The 21516-nt window shown below is 39.3% G+C and overlaps 1 protein-coding gene across 1 annotated transcript in view; it reads right to left on the minus strand.

The window, feature by feature from the left end:
* The window catches only part of SLC35F1 (solute carrier family 35 member F1), a 232808-nt gene that overhangs the window by 93043 nt on the left and 118249 nt on the right, over positions 1–21516 (minus strand). Inside the window, exon 2 of the mRNA XM_032684201.1 lies at positions 7036–7211. Coding sequence (XP_032540092.1) covers positions 7036–7211 — 176 coding nt within the window. The remainder of the gene's footprint in view (positions 1–7035; positions 7212–21516) is intronic.

The following is a 21516-nucleotide window of genomic DNA, read 5'->3' on the forward strand; positions in this document are numbered from 1 at the left end:
TATTCTAATGATACAATGCAAGAGGATGGACTGTGCTGCTTTGGCCGGGATTAAAGAAGGACAGATATTTTGTAACACAGGATGCATGCTGTGGGTTCGGACAGCAAGTGCCTAACCTAACAATTAGGAGTACCTCATTGAGAGAATAACAACACTAGAAAGAGCTGAGGGGTTTTTCGAGCCTTTACCTGCCAGCATATTTTTCCTAGTTTGGGGCCAGGATTCCTCTCTGTATGTGCTTATTTGTACCTTGTTAAACAGCTGGCAAAGCAAAACACACTTGATGAAAATAAAAATTGACTAAGCCCTGAGATTCCCTGAGATGCCTGGTCCCTTTGCGTGGGTAGAAAGGAGCAACAGGCCAAAGCAGAAGCATCTGTCTCCTGCTCAGTGCAACAAGGACAGCTGACAGTGAAAAAGCCTGACTATTAAAAAATACCACCCAACCTCTCTGCTAGGAATAGCAAAACAAATCAAAACAGAGACCGAGAGGTCAAGTTCTACTGGTTTAACCCATCTTTGTATCACCAACATGGTCTATTTTTTTTTTTTACCCTGTCTTTCTACCAACTATGCGGAATAATCATACTGTGTGAAATTGCATCTATTTCTGTATTATGGCTAAGAATGCAAGAAGAATTCACAGGACTGGGAAAGGAAATTCTGTGGTTTAGGGTAACTAGCATAAAGAATAGGATCTCAAGGTCCTGTATGAAAACTATACGTACCTGAAAAGTTTTATACCCCACTGAATTGTTATCACCTGCAGAGTAAAAGGTTCATTCAGTAGAGAGAGCAGCAACATTCAGCATTTTATAAAAGGAAATTTTTAAAATTCAATTGTAAGTAGAAAGAAAATTCAAACACGAACACAATTATTATGTAAATGGAACTGAACAGAATCTGTCTCTAGTCATACTGTTTTTTTCTAGCTAGCTTGCTGTGGTGTCCATGATGTGATTGGCAAATTCCAAATACATAACATATCATAATTCTTGCTCCTGTGAGCATGCTATCCAAAACTGAAAATTGCACATTACAAAAAAGATCCCTGCAATTTGAAGTGCCTGAAAATAGCCAGCATTCTAGTTTCATTTCTCCTAGAGTACAAAATTCCCTATGAATATGAAAAGGGCTCTTCAAAGCCCAGGAAAAAGGACTGTTTGGCTGACCATTTTCATAATAAACATATCCCACACAGTTTGGCATCTCTAATTAGAAGTCCAGAGTAATTAGGAGAAAGTGCACTGCAGACAGCAATGTGTAACACAGCAGGGAGATTCTGCAGCGCTGCTATGAGAATATCAAAGACCTGAAGGTCATTATTTTTCACTGGTCCCAAGCCATGCTTGCTGTTGTGTTTCATTTTTACAACCCAGAGTTAGTGTGGCCCCTTGCACTGGGAGGGGTATGAGAATTATAGAATCACAGAATAGTTTGGGTTAGAAGGAACCTTGAAGATCATCCAGTTCCAAGCCCCCTTCCATGGGCAGGGACACCTTCCACTAGATCAAGTTGCTCAAAGCCCCACCCAGTCTGGCCTTGAACATTCCCAGGGATGGGGCATCCACAGCTTCCCTGGGCAAGGTGTTCCAGGGCCTCATCACTCACAGTAAAGAATTTTTTCCTAATATCTAACCTAAACTTACTCTCAGTTTAAAGCCATTCTTCCTTGTCCTATCTCTACATACCTTTGTTTGTCAAAAGGGAGAGGTGGGCCAGCTTGATGTGCCTTTCCCTGTGCTTCAAGGGCAACAGCACAGCTTCTTGCAATGTCTACCATGGTTTGCAGGCCAGTGTTTGGGCTTGGTGGTTTCCTTGAGGGACCGAGGACCACTTCTGTCACAGGCAGATAGGACCATAAAGCTACTTGGCTGCCGTTTGTTGAATACTTAGTTCGACACCGGAGGCATAACTAAGCTCTTCGTTCTACAGCAGTGGTACGAGCATATTTAGGAAACTGAACAACGTTGAAATGGATCTTCTCTAATCAAAATAACTCCCTATCATGTTCAGTGAAGAGAAGGCTTCTGAAGGCTTATTTCTGAAGGCTCCTCATTGAAAATTCTGATGGGACCAATGCCCTTCCAGAAGACATTTCATCTCAATGGCACAACACATATCGTCCAAAGTACATGATATCTAATATAGTTTGATCAGCTTAGATCATGTACTTGCTGTCTTTCCCAGGTAAATTCTTATGGGCAATTGGCAAAAAAAGGTGTTAATACAAAAGAAACTCTGTTATGTCTGCCTAAGTTAAGTGCACAATACTATCTTTGAGTTAATATAACTTCCTACTAGAATGAAATTGAGTAAAAAGAGGCATCTACCCTTTCTATCATTCAATAAATAGCTGACAAGCACTGCAGTAAAACAAAGCAAGTCCTATATAGTGCTCTACTATCCTTCAAGCAGTTGGTTTTGGTCAATTTTGGTGAAGTAGGAAGGATATTGTGGAGGGGTGCCATGTATCTAAATGGAGATACACACTTGAAGAGCAGATAAATCAAGAATTAACATATGGCAGAGTTACTACTGTCATAAACCAATCTGAGATAGAAATGAATAAACATGATATGTCAGTAACAGGTCTGCAATCATAATAGTCTCACAGGACTCTAGCTGACTCAGGGGCACAGATCACATTTGATCATCTGTCAAATCTAAGACATTACAGTTACTCTAGGGAAACCCATATTTCCATTGACATATGCTGTAACCTCATCACTTGGCCTAGAAACAGAGTTCATCCAGACATAGAGATTCATAAAAACATTTCTAAACTAGCAAATTATTGCCATCTCTCACTAATGATGGGATGAAAACACTCAGTAACTTGTTGCACTACAATTAAAGAAACAGCTTGCAATGTGGAGCCCTACTTGCACAGAATCCTGTCCATAAGACTTTATGGTTCCTTTCTGTGCAGAAGACATCTCCATGGCTCCCTCATTTCTTGTTTTCCAGAAAATCAAAAAAAAAATCTGTTTCATATTTTTTCTTTTTAAAATGTTGTCTAGTAGATGTGTTGTTTTCATTTGTAGCATATATGACATGGCTTTTAGAAGTAACTTATTTTTGATGGTAAGCTGCTGATGATTGCACCTATGTTGACTGTTAGCAATTAATATCTTCTGGACTACTATGGAAAAATTCCCACTTAATGCTTTTTAAGGTGCTAAAAAAAAAATCTCCACCAGCTCTATGTCCCACATAGGAGGCTTTTATGACTGATAGCCAAGGCTTTTCTTTTCCTTGACTAATAATAAACACTGCCCAAAGGAGTATACGGAAGTATCCTGATAAGATTTTGCTCAGCAGAATCCTCTTCTAACAAGGAGACTGAGGTGAGGCGATATAACATTCATTGCCTTATAATGTTCCATTAGTGACATTAATTTCACAGCATCATTCTCATACAAAGAAAACTCCTAAAGAATAATATTCAGATCTCAGCACTGGTGCATTAATGAACGTTGGACTGGGTGCTCTAGTGGATACCTCTTTGTAGGTATGTGGCTGCTGGCACCTTTGCATGGCTGATTCTGTGCATTCCTAACTGTGAAGAACCTTCACACAAACCTCTTTAGGGCAATCATAAGTTCAACTTAAAATTACATATAACAGAAAAAAAAATTGAAAAAAACAAAATAAATTTTAAAAAGACATTAAAATATCTGGGATAAAAGAGAAAGTTTTTGAAATTCCAGATATATGGTTGAAGTTTGAAGTTCAATCGATAGAAATCGTGGTTGGATTTTGCATCAGAAAAACTCCAGTTTAGAAAAATTCTTTAACGTTTTCATGATCTCTGCCTGAGTAGTATCCATGTTTTAAGACTCATATGAACATCTCACAAGAACAGATCTCCTTCAATGCTTTTGTCACTTTTTATTTCTGGTCATGAGAGCAAAATTGCAATAAGGATGAAAAGCCCTACTTACACAGAATTCACTGCTTAAAACTACTGAGTCTACCTTCAAACTGGTTCCTCATCAAGAGCTACAGCACTAGCTCTTCCTTTTTTTTTTCTTTTCTTAACATGGAATGAAGCTTAAAATACTCAAGAAATTCTGACACCTGCAGGACTGAGCATCTCCTACAGTATCTGATGCTACGTGGATGCACTGTAAGGTGGTAGTCCTAACCTTTGCATCCATTGAAGCGGTGTGCTAAAATTATTTTTGAAAAAAAAGTCTCAACCTGAAAAGCAAAAATGTAGTGCAAGCTGCTGGTTCCCATGGGCTATTTTAGCTACTAGAAGTTGAGCATTCACTGCAGAAGGCTTTAGTCCAAAAAGCTCAGGAATCAGGAGGCTTTAATCATCTGCTAATCATGATTTTCACAGACCAGTGCAAATTCTACCTTTTCATTATCACTCAGGGAGTATATATGGGGTGATATGAACATCAAGGGACAGTTAAGTCAAAGGGCATCCACAGTAAATCAAAATTTGGAAGAAGTCTCTAAAGAAATAAGAATTCTTTATGTCTCAGGAAATTACAGCTTTCAGTCCTACAGTGAACTGAGGGGTTTTTTGCCTATCTCGAGTGACACCTCCTTAAACAGTACATTCAGCAAAAACCCCAGAGATTAAGAAAGCAAGCAAAGAAAAAGACAAACGGATGCAGTTGTTTTTTACTACCAACAAACTTATGATGGTTTGGTTTCCAAAGGAGAAAGAGGACAGCTAAAAGAATCTTCAATCCTGCATATGGAGTAGAAGAATCCCTTTTGAAAAAAAAAGCCTTAGGATTTTCTCAGCACTCAGAACAGAATCATTCCATATAAAATTAATACCACTGTGGTATCCATCTGTTAATGGACAAATGATTAGAGCTGCTAGAAAAACTGTCTTAGTGGAACAAACACAGATAATGAATTTGAATAAATACACAAGCAAAAAGACAATGTCGGGCTCAATCACTTGGCAATATTAAATGCCAAGTAAATAAGTTGACTGTGTAGTACTATACCATCCAGCAGGAATGTTACGCTGGGTGCCTGCATCACTGCTTTCATGACTTCTGCAGCCATTTTTGTTCTGGATTTTTTTTGAACCAAATGGTCTTTTTTGGGTGTTGGGGTTTTTTTTGACAGTTGCATATCCACACTATTCCATTGGTACACTCTGCGTGTACTCTGGTTGCTCATATGGTCTGTATTCAACCACAGGCCTGTTCAAACATCTTCCCCAACCCTTCTCACTTGTCCAGAAAATATTTTCCACATATCCCTAACACTTTTCCATTTAGTTCCAAAACCTATCTTATCGGCACAACAGATAGCTTTGACAAACTCTGTTTGGCCCACCACCATATTTTTCAACAGTCAGAAAATTATTTATAAAGTACCATTTTAATACATATTTTTATATGTGTAAAGCAGAGCGCTTGATAGCATTTTTTAAATGTGACCATATACCAGGTATCAAACATTATTCTGTAATGCCCAGTAGAATGCAGTATGTATATGAATAAACCCTCTCACAAGCCAGAATTTTCAAAAAAAGTAAAATCTATTTAAAAATCATACGGACTTGCCTTCCACAGTATCTAAATCAGTCCCAAGAAGGACATTTCTGGGACAGAACTTATGAACATCTAGGCAATCCTACACTCAGAAGAATTATTTTTAAACACAGATCTCCATAAAGATGCTACTAACAACACATTTTAAACCCTTTGCAGAGCAAAGTATGTGGTGATGTTTCCCCCTACACAAACTGAAATACCAAGTCAGTGAAACACTGCCTGAGCAGTCTCTCCTTATATAAGAGCCAACATTTCCTCTGCAGATTGGACTTCATTGCCTCTGAAAAATGTCAGTGGAGACCAATGTTTATAAAACTTAAGTTGTAACACGTTTAAGTGCTTCATGCTGGAGTAGAGCAGTATATTTTTGACTGTTTATTTTTTGCATGGATATTAAGTCCTTCCTGCTTTGGAACCCTTTATAGCATTGTATCACAAGACTGTACTATGAGTGAAGAACTTAAGTTTCAGGATTGTTCCCAAAGCATCAAAAGATGTAACATCAAAGAACGATCCAAAAATAATTGTTCCTGTAAGAAAATGCGAACTTTTCAGTATGCTGATAAATCTACCACAACCTAATACACTTTGTAGTTCTTTTCTTCCATAGAGTCTTTCCCTCCTTATGTCAGGAGAACACATGACATTTTTGTTCTTTTATTTTGCTTCTAATCTCTGTGTTCTGTGAAGGTGAATAAATAAAATGATTACAAAAGAAAAAAAAAAGAGTGGGCGAGAAATGTACTTAAATGTATTCACCTCCTACACCTCATCTACATATTGAATCTCAAAGATCGGAGGGATGAGCAGGAAAGGCACAACCCCCCCATATTATATATAGACTTTCAAACGGAGGATCATTAGATAGCAGTACTAAAGCACACTATAATGCATTTCTCATTTTAGAGGTCAGATTGGTTACACAGGCTCTGTGGCAAAGCAGTGGCAGGACTGTAGAGCTGCTCTGCCCACACAGCACCCCAGAGAGATATCATCCCGAATTCCCTCCCTTCATCTCCTACTTCTCAATAGCTAAAAATTGGCTGCTATTTCTTTCTAATAGTGAACTATTGAATTGTGGTGATTGGCAACTTGAACTAGCAAGCTCTTTGATTGCATCTGAGCTCTCCTTAGTGTGTGTAAGATGTAAAGCATACCAATATTTCCCAGCAAGGCATGCTGTCAAATCCAAAATGAACCTCAAGCATATGGTTATGGTGTAAGAGGAGCATTCCCATAAGAACAGTTAGGAATTCAAAAGTACTGATGTTTCTTTAGCTTTTATGTAGCACCCTGATCCTTGCCATCTACCGAGTCATTCTTTGCTAATGAAGATTTGTTGGGTTTTTTTTCGGTTCATCCAATATGTATTACTAGGTAATGTAAATATGTAACAAATATTAATGGGGTTTGTGTCTAAATCATATTGCTTGTTGTTGTTCTGAAAAAGTCTTTATCCTTGCTGTTTTCTACAAAACAATTTCAGAGAGACACTTACCTTGTCTGACGGCTAGTGTTGTTGTGTAGACCAAGAATAGAAGGATATAATTGAGGAAGCTCTGAAAAACAGGTGTGTTGGCATGGAAATCTTCTGACAAATACTTGCTCGTGAGACCAATGCCACAGATAAGGAGGGAGAGTACCTGGCCAAGTGCCACAGACAGCAAGAGATCCCTGAAAGGAATGAGAAAAATAGACATAAAACACTCAGCCTCCTCACCAAGGAGGAAACGCTCATTGTCCTCAAGAAATCATGTTCAACATTGCTAGGACACGGGGAGAAACATGATGCTTCAGTCAATGAGAGGATCTGCTGGGTATAGCCAACATAACATTTCCTTTATTTCCGCACTTACCACGGGCTTACACATTGTCCCAACACACGAGCTTTTATTCACATGTTAAACAACAGCAGATGGTACATCCCTGCCATTATTTTTGCATTTCTCATTTCACGAAGGATAAATGATTATTTAAATCAACCAAAATACAGCGCTACTTCCTTTGAGCATCTTCCTTAAAAGAAAGAGCCAGGACTATCATTCAGACACAGCAGGAAACACAGATCTTCCAGGACTTAGCTGCCACAGAGAAAAATAAGAGAATGGATCAAGTTTCACCGTCTACATGAATTTACATTTCATTGTATAAACTATTCATCTAGTATGCAAATGTATTTTTATTTTCTTTCATCTTTCTCACTACTCAAACTATTCTGTTTGGTGGGAACTTTCCCCTTCCTGTCCCCTGATTCTTAGAAATGTATTTTCTGGTTTGGCTTCCTGCTTTAATCTGTTTTTCTTATTTTCAGTCTCCAGTATCCTCCATTCTCCTATTCTCTTCCACATTCTCTCTCCCCATAGGTCTCTTTTACTCTTCTTTGTAGAATTTATTATCTAACCACACAGACTGAGTCCAAACAATTCTTCTTTTCCAATTTTTGTCACAGGATCTCCTACACCCTATACAACACAGCATTTTTGAAATTACCCTTAAGAGATTTCCCAGGTTCCCCATATGTCTGTACACTCAGGCTGATCAGACTTGCTCCACATCTACACCTTCCCATGCAGAAGCATGAAATGTGAAGGTATTGGCCTGGTAGAGAAGCAAGCAAAAAGAATGCAAGAACATCCAAAAGGGACATCTTCCCACTGCTGCTGTCGCTGTCACTAGTCCCCAGAAAAGAGGGGCTGAGGTTCCTAAGGGGAACCCATGAAGGAGAGGGGAAGATGGGAGAGGAGCACACTCTGCAATGCCTCATTTGAGCCTGGAATGAGGAAAGGGACTAGGCAATCCTAAGGGAATAGAGGAAGGAGAGCAGCATCCTGCTCAGCTATAACAGTATTTCATGCATGTTCTCTGCCAGACAGTTTTAAAAAAATTGCTTGAAGGCTGCTTTGCTTTCTCTGACACATTCCCCTGACCTCGGCTCTGCATATTTGGCAGTGATAAGCATCTGTGCTCCCACAACTTGGTAACTCAAGTGTCAATTTGTTTCCCTTTTTCTCACAAACAATCCTCCCACAAATGTGTCATGGTGTCATTCATGGCATGATTCAACCAAACAGACACTGGAAAGCAGAGGAGGCTGGGTAGTTATATTTGGCTAACATACCTCACTGACAAACAGCCTGACACAGAGTAAGAGAACAAAGTTTATTGTGCTAAACCCCGTGTTTTGATGGGAGACTGCTGGGTAAGTAGCAAGTAAGACTTTACAACTGCTACCTCCACTTTCACATTACTCATTCTACTCTGAAACAAAACCATGGGAAACAAACACACTCGATGGAGATTACACCTGAGACTATGATGTAAATGCTGCCTACACTATTGATCCTACATCCTGCCACTACCTGCTTTATAAGTAAAGGTCAGATCAGCATAATCTCTGTAAATTGAAAAAGCCTTTCGGTAAAAAATTGTCTTTTGGACAACAGAATGTAAAAATTGCAGAAAACTACTCTGTGGGAGACCAAGTGCAAGTAGTACTGTCAATGGCACCATCTTTCGAAACACTGACTACATAAATGATATGAAGTACATACATATTGCTTGTCTCTGATTTTTGCACACATTTGGTATTTTTAATTATGTAAAAAAACTCATTCTGAAATCAATCCTCTTCCAGTCAGAACTTAAACATTTTACAGGTGATGTGACAAAGAAAGGTACGATTCTTCTTTTATTCTTATTTCATCAGTGCACAGAGTAGCATATGTTAGATGTTTTAGCAGAACTAATTCAAATGCCCATGAAATGCTCACACCTGAAGCAAAGATGATCCAATTTATAAGGTGTAACTTTTCCTAAGACTGTTCATGCCCGCATTAAACTCTCCTGCCATACCTAGAGGTATGTCCACTACAGACATGAATGATAAGCAGTGGCACAGAAGATTTGGTATGCTCCCCTTCTCTCACCACTGTAGGTTGAGACACACTAACCATTACCACAGAAAACAGATGAAATGAAAAATAAACATGAGAAAGCAAAGCACAAGATCAATAAAATGCTCATTTTTGCCTTGGATGAATGGAAGAGAACAACTCATCTCTCTCCGAACAGAAAAGTAGAAACAAATCTTAAATTACTTGTTTTAATTAGTGAAATGTCAGTAGCAACACAGAATGATACAATGCTTGGATAAAGCTAATAACCAATGTAAGATGCTTGAATTGTATAAAAAATGCCTGATAACACTATCTGCATCTCATTTTCTCCCAGAAATGATGATCTAATAATACAAGAGTCTTAGCTCCTGAGCCTTTAATACCTGGATAAGAATAATAACATACCCATTCTTTTTTTTAAGAAGCAGCATCAAGTAAACATTGAAAAGAAGATTTCAATGGCTGTGGAAAACCTACTTTTTCCTTTAGACAGAGTAAAGAGAAACTAACTCACAGCTGTCATCTCTGGCACTCATTAGTATCCTCCCTAAAAATCACAATTCTGTTGAAATATACAACATGGCTCCTATCTGCAACATTTTCTCTGTTGCTTTTCATACCCCCCCACTCAGAGACTAGCACAAAGGATGATTTCTTCCTTAAGGCTTTGGTCTATCATGCTGGCTTCAGGAGCACATTCATTCACTGAGGAAGCAAGATTCATTCATGTCTTGAAGAAAAGATGTATAGTTTGAGGGCCTTCAAAGAGAACACCAAAAAAGAGTCTCACTACAAAAAATTTTATAAAAGTGAGGGTTTCTGCCTTTCAAGATCCAATTTCTCTTTAGCTGAGTGCTATTCTATTTTTCTACTTGTACTCCATTTAAATCAAAGTAAAGCAATTCTTAAAAAAATCCAATTTTCCCTCACTAAGGTCAACAGCACCTTCTCAAACCAAGTTAAAACAGGGGGAAATCTTCAGCTTGTATCTAAACTTTGATCTCATGGATGCATAGAATCACAGAATCATTTAGGTTGGAAAAGATCAACCATTAACCTAGCACCAGATGGGATTTTGAAGCAAGAAACAGGTCAGAATTACTCCTAAACCTCCAAGTGTCACATTGCTAAGTGGGTTTTTCATGATATCCTAACAGAAATTAAAAAATACTTCTTTACCGTCTCTTTAGAAGCGGAGTCGACAATAAAGCCTCATCTTCACATTGGGAGACATTTAATTCTCTTCAAATGCCTGGGCTGGTAGCTGCTGTGTATCATTTTCACTTGTTCCTCCAGGCATATGGAAATTTCTGTCACTTGAATCTCTCCTTCTTTATCAGCCATGACAACACCAAACTTCTGAAGGCAGGCATTCTCATATCAAAGAACTCTGAAGCTAGTGCTTGGTTCCTAGCACATACACAGTGGCATAATAAAATGTACTAAACAGCAACCTGCAGGTTTTCCCACACTTATTTTTCATGAAGTTAAAACATTTAGCTTTGATTACTAGTTCATTTCCATGTCCTCCCCAGAACATAAAAACACTATTCACAACACAAAATCAATGCAGTGCAACATTCACAAGGAGTCACACAATCACAGCTGCTCTATGCTGGAGACTCTGTGACATGCAGAGGGTGGCCAAGTGATTTAAACATTTAGGCCTGTTTAATTCTGACACTAAATCCTGTTTCAAAGCACTTTCCATGTCTGTTTAATCTAATTGCTTTCCCTCCTCTCTTTTGTACTTTATTGAGTATCTTTCCACTGGTAAGTCCCCATTGCATCAGTTACAGAGTACCTCAGATGGTAAAGAAAAGAGGCTGCCACTACTTTTAATCTCTGGCATGAGGTGTGTTAATCCTTCAGCATGCCATAGGCTCCAGCAGCCGAGATTTCACTGGAGGAACACATCTGTAAAGGCTGCTTTATAGCACTCTCAGAACAGGCCTGCAGGCAGGACCATGCTTTCTCTGTGACGGTAATGATTGCCATACAAAGTTATCGCTCCAAATGTTTCAAGTGTGTATCTAAAAAAAGAAAAAACAGATACACTTCATTTAGAGACTCATTACTGCTATGCCATAGCAAAGTTGATGATGTCTGTCACAGCCTTGTGATTTTGCCAAGCTTCTTCACTTGAGTGCATTTTAGAGTTTCTATAAAAGCATGAGGAAAAATAAAATAAGGTCTTAAAAACCTCACATTGATTCAAAGTGAGATGAAGGTATACCGCTCTACGAATCCAATCAAATGTATTTAAATGCTTAAAGGTGGACGAGGAATCTTAAGATTTCAATTTAGTTGATACAAATGTTTACACATATTACCACAGAAAAAGCAAGAACAGCACACATGTCAAACCCACAAACCACCATGGACTGTTACTGTTTTCACTGTAACCAAGTTCTAAGTTCACACACCAACCCTGCCCCCCTTTGAATAGCTGCTTAATGAGGACACAGACATTACTTTCATACTTTGCCATTTGCATTTAACACTAACATAGATAGCTTGTGAAAGAATAACAAGATTTGTTCTGGAATCAACTGAGCTCTCATTGAAAGCTAAAGCTGCAGATTTTCTAATAGGTCTTAAGCACGTGAAGTTTCTATTAGTACTGCATTGCTCTGAAATTGATTGCATTTTGCATGGAAACTTATCTTTTCTTATTTTCCCTCTATTCTTACATGCCTGTTAACAGAGGGTAGAAATTCTACAAGTCAGCACACATAACCCTTCTCTCCTCTCTGCGTGTCTCAATAAGGTAAGGATTGCAGCAAGTCTCTTCAGTTAATGCATCAAAGCTGCTACACACTGCTTTAGAGCAATTTACAGAAGCAGTCCTGATATTCTATAATAAAATGTTCACAGCACTAATAGCAACCAAGTCCCCCCACATATATACTGATAATAACACTATTGGTTCATGTGACACATTTATTCTATTAGTCAATTACTCCCTTAGTCTATATTCTCTGCAATCATTCTAGATGATGTCTCAAGAAAGTACAGTGGATTTTTAGGTATAACCAAAAGACTTGTTTAATATTTCTAGCAAGGAAAAGCAAACCAACCTAAAATATTTTCAGAATATAGACATCAAGCCATTGCTGAACAGTGAAATAGAAAAGCCTGAATTCCAGCTAAAGCCATACACCACATTAAAATACAAACACCACCAATATTAACCTACAAAGCAGAGTGTGAAACCCATGCAACACTGAGCCTATCCATCACTTAATTCCTACAGAGTCATGATTTTGAAATTTAAATTATGTATAGGCTTTGTACTGGATCTCAGCACAAAGGGTGGATTTTCTACATGGTTGCAAAGTTCTTGCATGGTTCTACAGAGTTGCAGAGTACCTCAAGCTCCAACTGATGCTCAAAAAAATTCAGATTCTCTGCAGCATCTTTAGAGGATTAGTTCTTTATTTTCCAAATGTGAACAATTTAATCCCTTTAGGAGAGGACATGACTGTGGACTTGGTGAATCTCCAATTTTCAGGCTGGTCTGAAAAGCCCCAGGCCTTGAAGCCCAAGGCCTAATTTTTGAAGAAAAGCCAGTAGAGAAGTAAAACACCACCCACAAGTTCCTCATCTGCTTTCTTCTCTGTGTCCCAACCAAGCTAAATAAGAGACTTATTTTTAAATTTAAATATACCAAGGCTCTGAGCCTTTCATTTTGGGCCAAAAGTACTAAATTAGTTCCTTCTCACTGTGGTTAAAAGTTGTTATGCCTTAAGCTGAGGGTAGGAGGGGAGCTCTGTGCCTTCTTACTCCCACCACTCTCTCTTGCCACCTCTCCAGCGACTCTTCACTTCCACTGCAGCTCCAGATCAAGCTTCACAGCTTCTTTCCTCAGTGGAGCCCAGCACCCTACTGCAGCAGATCATTGCAGCATCCAAGGGACAGCCCTGAGGAGCAGGGAAGGGACAGCCAGACCTGGACGCACAGTTGGCACTTCTCGAGAGCTGGAGAAGCCCCAGCAGTCAATGACTTGTCTGGAAGGACAGCGTGGGCATGGGGAGATCTACCTATGTTTCTTATCCTTTGCTTTTTGGCTTTCCTAGTTGCTTTGAGGTTTTTTCTATTTAAAATGCTGCGGTTCTAATTTCTATTCAAATACAACTGGGTTTGAATTTTAAGAGCCTTTTGAGGAGATCACTGAAAATCAAGGTGTAGGTACATCTGCCTCAAAGCTGTGGCTGACTCAGGCTCTGCTGCTTTTCAATGATAGCTTGAGGGACCAGCACAAAACAAAGCAGAATTGCATTCAGCAAGTCTTGGGAGTCCCTGAAGCAGTTCCTTAAGATGAGCTCTTACCTAATAAGTTTCCCGATCTTGTATATTGCCAATTGTAGCAATTCTGGAAAGCGGGTTTCATTTACGATAAGCTTACACCCCAACTTAACACACACACACACACACATGCTCCGACATATGTGCGTTTTACAACAGTTCAGTAACAAAGATATTGGAATTTTATTAAGACTATTCTTACACAGAAAAACTTACCCCTGCACTTATTATCTATATACTGCTGAGACAATCTGCTGCACTAAGTGCAAAGAAGGCACTTCTTTTATTAATTTATTATTATTATTATTTAGTAAGAAATACATTTAAAAATAGCAAAGGAGAGTGTGGTGACAAAATTTCCATGCTATTATCTTGACAAAGTTCAGTGCTAAATCATTAGAGACAAATTGGAGGCAGAGGTGTGGGGGGTGTCGGTGAAACTTTTTTTTAGTCAGCTTCATCCTACCAGTGAGCTAACCAAGATAAAAAAAAAAATTATCCTAAAAACATTCCTAAGTTTTGAAACAGTCATCCGCCTTCCAATCAGCAAACTCCTAGTTATTTTTCAACTAAAAATCACAAGACTTGGAGCCCCACAGGCTTTTCCTTTTAAAGAATGAAGGTTTCTCTATATACAGTTCTTGGCAACTTCCTCGCCTATGGAGCACTGGATAGACTGAAAATATTACAATCTTTCTGATGGAATCAGAAGTATAATTATAGATGCCCATGTGATAAAAGAATTGTATTTCAGGTTATTTTGGCCAAATAAGCTGACTGAAGCCAGCTGCAGCACACAAATTTTTATAAATGTCACTGTCTACCAAAGTATGACTAGAGAAATTAAGACTCCTAGATATAAATATTTGCTCTAGATCAGAATAATAAATGACAGAATTAACTTTCCATACGAGGGCTTACGAAACTAGTCAAAAACACTCATCGAAGGAACATGGTGTTTTTAAACAAGTAACTTCTTCCATAATTTTCCAGAAATTAATTCAAAAGTGAGATTTCCAGTCCTAGAAATATAATAAGAGACTCAATTATGGATGAAGAGTGAGCTGTAATTTCTCAGGCTAGAACGCTGTATGACTACTACTATGATAGCTACTGAAAATATTACATTTTAGCCTATAAAATCCAGGAAGTCATTATGCTGCTGATCAACATTAATTTTATGATTTAAGAATAAAGCACACAAATAGATGGTGTGTGTTTTGAGATAGTTATTTGTCCTTACTGTGTTCTAAATGCACCAGTCTGAGCTTTCGGCTGTTGAAAGAAACAAGAACGTGGAAGGACTGATGGCTCTCTCTCTCTCTCTTGGAGATAAGAAACTCACTGTCAAATTTCATTAGCTCATCTCACTTGCAGTGGTTTTTATGCCTGAGGCTCAGGACATTACAAATACATTGATGAATATTTTTAGATAATATGAGAAACAGTTTTAAAAGTTTTCAGTTCAGTTAAGATCATCATTAGCTCCTAGTTTTCTCAGAGGAGCTGAAAGCCTACATTAATAGACCTGGATGATTCCCAGCATCAAGAAAAATAGCTCACTAGTGCCCAAAGAAGTACAACATCACTTCTTATTGCTCTCTTGCCATTACTGTACAGTGCTAATACAGTTTAAACTGATGGGGGTTTATGGACTCTTACAGCTATTGAGAGACAGTTGATAAAGAAGGAGATGAAAAGCATTACAGCTTCTGCTATACCCCTGCCACTGATAAGCCAATCTTGATTGAATGCTCTGATGGAAAACAAGTTTAAACGACTCAAGATTCCTCAAGTGATAGATGCTACTGTAACTTAATTCAGTGTTGTCAAAAACATAAAAGTATAGGCTTGGAGTTCCTAGAAAATATTATGTATGTGAGTCAGTATGATGGATGATTTCAGATTTTTTTCTGATGCTCCTGAAAGTGGCAAAAATTATTCCTGAATTTCTGTCACCAAAAAATACATAACTCTAAGTGTATGTATTTTTGAGTACTGGCTGCACACCCAAAATTGTGCAACTAAGCTAATTATAGTTTACTGGTAAAATTAGGGGTTAAAAAAATGACAGGTAGGAATATTTAAAGTGCAAAAGTGCATCTATGAAGATCATGGCTGACTTTTGGAGAACTAAAACTACTAATTAAATTATTACAAGAGGTAGATTTTTTCTTTTCTTTTTTATATCTGCAAAATGCTGATATTAAATAACAATGATTATTCATTCCAGAGAGCATTTATTATCTAATGTAAAAGTTTAGTTTAAAAATCATACTTATCTGTCTGGATTCTGCAAAATCTTTTGCTTGGATAAAAATAACTGTATTTAAAGCTTCAGAACACAACAATTACTTTTTTTCACCCAACTTTTCTGGTAATTATCAATGAACTTTTCAATAAAATTGAAACACAGAAGAATTGAAAAATCTCTGCTTCAGTGGGCCAGATTTTCTCCCCAAGTAAGCATATGCAATTCCCATAAGTTTGAACCTTCTTTACACTCAGTTCCAACTCTATCATCTACAAGCTTAAAGCATGTAGAAGAAACCTTAAGAAAAATATCCTTAAATTGGCCCCTGCACGTTGGCCCCTTAATTGCACTCCTGGTACAGAAAGACAAAGGATACCCACATTAGCATTTCACCGAGGACAGCACTAAGCCACTGCACACTTTTCCAAATCTCCAGCTACTTCAAAGGAGAGATGAGCCTGTGGCTCATTCCAACTTCAACTCTTCAAGCCTCTGACCTTTTGCTGTTCCCATGTGTGGGTTGTATTGCTGCCACCTCATTCTGCAGCCCCTCCAGCAGGAGTAATGCTCAAAGTGCTTGCTCATGGATATTACCACAAATGCAAAGACATAAAAATTTTATGCTTTTTTTTTCCCAACAATTCTTTAATGCACGGAGGCCAGAATTTTCCCCCTTTGAGTGAGTGTCTTCCTCTATTCTCTTCTTGCTTGTGAAGCCTGTATACTGAGTTTCATAGCGGCAGAACTTCCTTATGAAGAAGCAGAAAACATCCCCATGAGATCTACCACTGATCTAGTGGTTAATACACCACAAGAGGCAGAATATGTGAGTGCAAGTCCTCAGAAAAAGACTACTGAAGCCACTTAGAGGCAAAAAATTTAAGGTTTGGCTGCTTTACAGAGCTGGGTGACACCTTCTGGAAGAGAAGTTTGTGCTCCAGCTCCAGAAAAATTGTGGAGGCACAGTTGGAGAGCGAATTCCTGGTTTGGGTCAGTAACTACCCCAGAGCTACAGTAATAAGGGGTTTCCGTAGACTACACCCTTCCTGTCCCAGCTGGATCAATTGTGGGGGCCCTACTTAGAGGACTTGAAATGTGTTGTTGAGTTTTTTCTGTCTGCTACCAGTCCTTTCTGAAAACAGGGTCCCTCTAAGGCATTTCAAGCTGGCTGCCCAAAACTGACTCAGTGATAATGCAAAGCTGCTTTCACAGGTCCTCTCTGCCTTTCTACTTCTAAGATACAGAAAGATCTGCAGGAAAGGAAGTACTTGGTGAAATGGGGCACTGCAAAGCCAGCCTCAAAGGGATGTGGAGTGCAGGTACTTCCTCTCCTTGCTTTTGCTGTTTGCTCACTACACAGCAGTGACAACCATTACTCAGACAAAACTACACAGGAGATCCAAACTTCTGCATCTTCATTTAAATTTTGATTCCCTGTAATTCAAAAAGAAAATGATATTTTGAACGGAAACTACAACTGGCAAGAATTCACATCTCGCTAAATGAAAAGTCCAACACAAAGTTCTTCATTTTTAGGTTTGAGTGCGATTGTTCTAGTTTACTGCTCTACCCTTAGGCTCCAAGATAAATCTCTCCCTTCCTCTCTTCCTTTCAATTCGGTGAAACAGTATGACTACCTTTGTCAACACTGTAAATTTACTACAGATCTGACACACAATGATGGAACAGGCTCAGCTGAAGAAACGTAAGGGCACTGATCTCATTTGTGCTGTTTTCTTGGAGCTTAGAATTGCAAGGTGTTTGAAACAAACAAAAAATAAATTGTAAGTGATCTGGAAAGTTGTCAGTGGCAGATTTTTAGAGAGTCAAGACAGAAATTCCTGGCCTATGTGATCCTGCTGCGGTGCCAAATGTACGACTGAAGTCACTGATGATCTAAAGAATGAGAATGATGAATCACTTAAAGTAAAATGAAACCTGTGAAAAAAGGGGAGCTGTAAGGTCCTCTTGGAGGAGATAAATGCAGTGACATTTGACAGGGCATTGATGTGCCAACACTCCCTGCGTTCCAAGTTGCTTTGCTGCAATTTCTTCACAATATTAGCATCTAAATTTCAGATATGCAAAAACAGAAAAGAAAATTCAACCATGTAAACTAGATTTCCTTAGTGTATCAGGGTGAATTCATGCTGATAATTTTGGTCTATGTTTGGCCCAGACAACTGAAAAAGTTTTGTTCTTTCCCTGCCAAGTTCACTGATAAAACAGTAGCTTCGTCCTTGGAGAGAGAGCTTCTTTTATAAACTATATTAATTGGTGTTCTGTGATTGGTTCATCGTCTGCCAAGGACATTTGAAGGAGAAACCAAAGAAGAGGGGAGGAAGTCACAACCCCCGACTCAATTAGGGAAGACCCCCGAAGCATACTGTGCATGTGTACGGAGAATTCCAAAATTCTCACGCATGCGCTGAAGGGATGCACTTGCATAATAGGGAGTGGGACTGAGGGCCTCTGGCTGGGCAGTGATGGCCACACCTGCGGAGGTTGAGGTCACTCAATTAATTGTATAAAAGCAGATAGTGCTTTCTTGGAGGGGAGCTACCTTTACCTCAAGGACAATGTTGCCTTTGGGGGGGATGCCTGCTAGTTTGTGAACTTACTGACTCTCCAAGGATGCAGCTTCTGCTATGGGTAATTATACGTTTGCTAGGTCGGTAAGACAACTTTATGGGCAACAGCTGGGTAACTGGGGAGGTCGTACTGGGGGCTTATTTCTCTCCTCCTTCCTCCCTTTTGGGTTTGTTCGTTTTGTTGGCCACCTCTTGGTAATAAATATTGGTTTTTGTTGAGCTTTCAACAATGTCATGGTTTCAAGATTCAGTATGGTCCGAACCCTCCCTAATACACTTAGTGAGTACAGTTTTGCCTTGCCAGCACTGAACTGTGGAGTCATGCAAAGGGAGTGGGCTGTAACCAGGCCACTGAGGGTCTCCTCAGTGTGTGCAGCTGATATGTCATCTTCTTCCCATATACATGGTGATGGCATGCCAAAATGCACATCTGAACCAGGAGAACAAGGATCAAAATTGATGTTCCAGTTGCAGTAAATGAGATCAGCCTAATGAGGCTTTCCCAGTGTATGCTGGGAAGTTAATCAGCACCATGCTACTCTCCTGACCGTGGTGGATATGGAGTAGACATAGCTCTGTTCTTCCCATTATCCTTCAGGTGTGCCAACCTCCCCATGCACGACACTGGGAAATGGCACTCCTATATAATCCGCCTGGTTGTTCTGCATGTAACATGTCACTGGTGGCATCCATACTGGTTCACCCTCATGCACACCAACCAGAGAGATTCATAGAATATCCTGAGTTGAAAGGGACTCACATGGATCACTGAGTCCAACTCCAGGCCCCGCACTGGACAACACCAAGAATCACACCATGTGCCTGAGAGCATTGTCCAAATGCTTCTTGAACTCTGTCAGGCTTGGTGCCATGAGCACTTCCCTGGGGAGCCTGTTCCAGTGCCCAACCATGCCCTGGGTGACGAACCTTGTTCTTAGGATATCCAACCTAAACTTCCCTGACATAGTCTCATGCTATTCCTTTGGGTCCTGTCACTGGTCACCAGAGTGAAGAGATCAGTGCCTGCCCCTCCTTTTCCCCCTATGAGGAAGTTGTAGACTGCTATGAGGTCTCCCTTGAGTCTCCTCCAGGCTGAACAAACCAAGTGACCTCAGTTGCTCCTTGTATGGCTTCCCCTCTAGGCCAATCACCATCTTCATGGCTTTCCTTTGGATGCTCTCTAATAGCTTTAAAACCTTGCACAAAGTACTTGAGGTGAGGCTGCACCAGTACAGAGTAAAACAGGACAATCACTTCCTTCAATCAGCCTGCATGATCTCAAACTGCTCTCTATCTTTGAAGACAACCAGGCAGCTCTCCAAAAGGACGGCTTCTCAAAACCAGAATAAACAGTCCACTGGGGTGCAGGAAGGCTTTCTCACAGATCAATTGCTTTTCTTCTGCAGAGGAACTTTTGCCTCCCAACCATATACAAGTGCAGTCACAACCTTCAGCTGGCAAGTTTATTTTAGTTTCCCTCCCAGCACAGTTCAGATCTGTGCTTGCAGTAAAGAGATCTGCGGGTCAGTCTGACAGTTGAAATGAAAAGTGTGAGGAAAAATCAGGGATTAAATCATTTTCTGTGCAAGCATGACATTTGAGACACTCTGCTCTAAAGCTTTACACAGCTACTTTAACCAAAATACATGCATAAACCCACAATTAGCATTAAAAAGATTTGGAAGAATTCCTTGTTAATAGCATTTGCTTTCCAGAAATCACCCCTCTCAAAGGCATCTACGGCTGTAGTTATAACTGAAGGATGAAATCCCTGTTTCCTGGCCTTTCAGAATTGAAGTTAGCCATTAAATAGGATTTCACTGTAACAATATGCATTTCATTTTACACTGATTTTTTTTTTTCCTAATAAGAAATAAAATAAATGAAGAAAAGGCAGAAATTCCCTCATAGCTGCATAAGTGAATCAAGTGACATGTCCCTCATTTACAGTACACATGCTGGGTTGAGTGCATATGTTCATGCAGGCCATACTGTGACATGACTGTAGGTACCTTACACGTTGCTTTTGAGCAGTATATAACTTATGTGTTGAACGGCTTATCTGACAAGGTCCATGTGGGGTTATAAAGCACCTAAATACTTCAGAGATATAGAAAACCCCCTAGTTTTTAATTTCCTTCATTTACTTATGGAGTAAACTAAAATTTAACTCAATTGTAATTAAATTACTTTGTATAAGTCAAATGTTTTTGTTTATAAAGCCCAGTTTGAACACACGGATCTACTGTTATATGTGAGTTAAGCAGGTGCAACAGGCCATGATGGGGCTTGCCATGACTTGGAAGTGTGCTTTCCTAAGGCCATTGCATTCAACGCTCAGTTCCCCCATGTAAATATCTCTGAAGGTCAAAACATCCTGGTGGACCACTCAGGCAGGAGCAGGAAAATCCAGAACAAGACTGAAAAGTTGTTGAGACTTGTGAAATACAGTGACTACAATTTACCAAACAGGGTGTTGTTCAGCCTCTTCAGACTCTGTAATTTATCAAGAAGATATATTTTCTTGGGAAGACAGATGGAAACGACATCATAGAAGACTGTTTGCAACTGCAAAAATATCTTTACCCACCAAATCCGGCATGACAGTGGCCCTTCAAATATTCAGTTTTACATGAAATTAATGATTTCTTTTTTCCTTGTGTATGTATATTTTCCCCAAGTCTGATCACTAGGCCAAGTGCCTGGACAGACATCAGAGGGCCTGTCATGGGAAATTATCTGAGCAAAACAGTAGCTGTCAATGAGAAAGTTTTGGTACCAAATCATTGCACATTGCTGTAATCCCTTCCTTACTGTACGTACAGGTGGGCAGTATATGGCCCTTCAAATATGACAGCAATCTGAGAACCAGGTACTATTTTTTGTTAGTTTTCAGTTTACACTGTTGGGAAGTATCACACTTTAGCTGT

Source organism: Chiroxiphia lanceolata, chromosome 3 (genome assembly GCF_009829145.1).
Source record: "Chiroxiphia lanceolata isolate bChiLan1 chromosome 3, bChiLan1.pri, whole genome shotgun sequence".
NCBI lineage: Eukaryota > Metazoa > Chordata > Aves > Passeriformes > Pipridae > Chiroxiphia > Chiroxiphia lanceolata.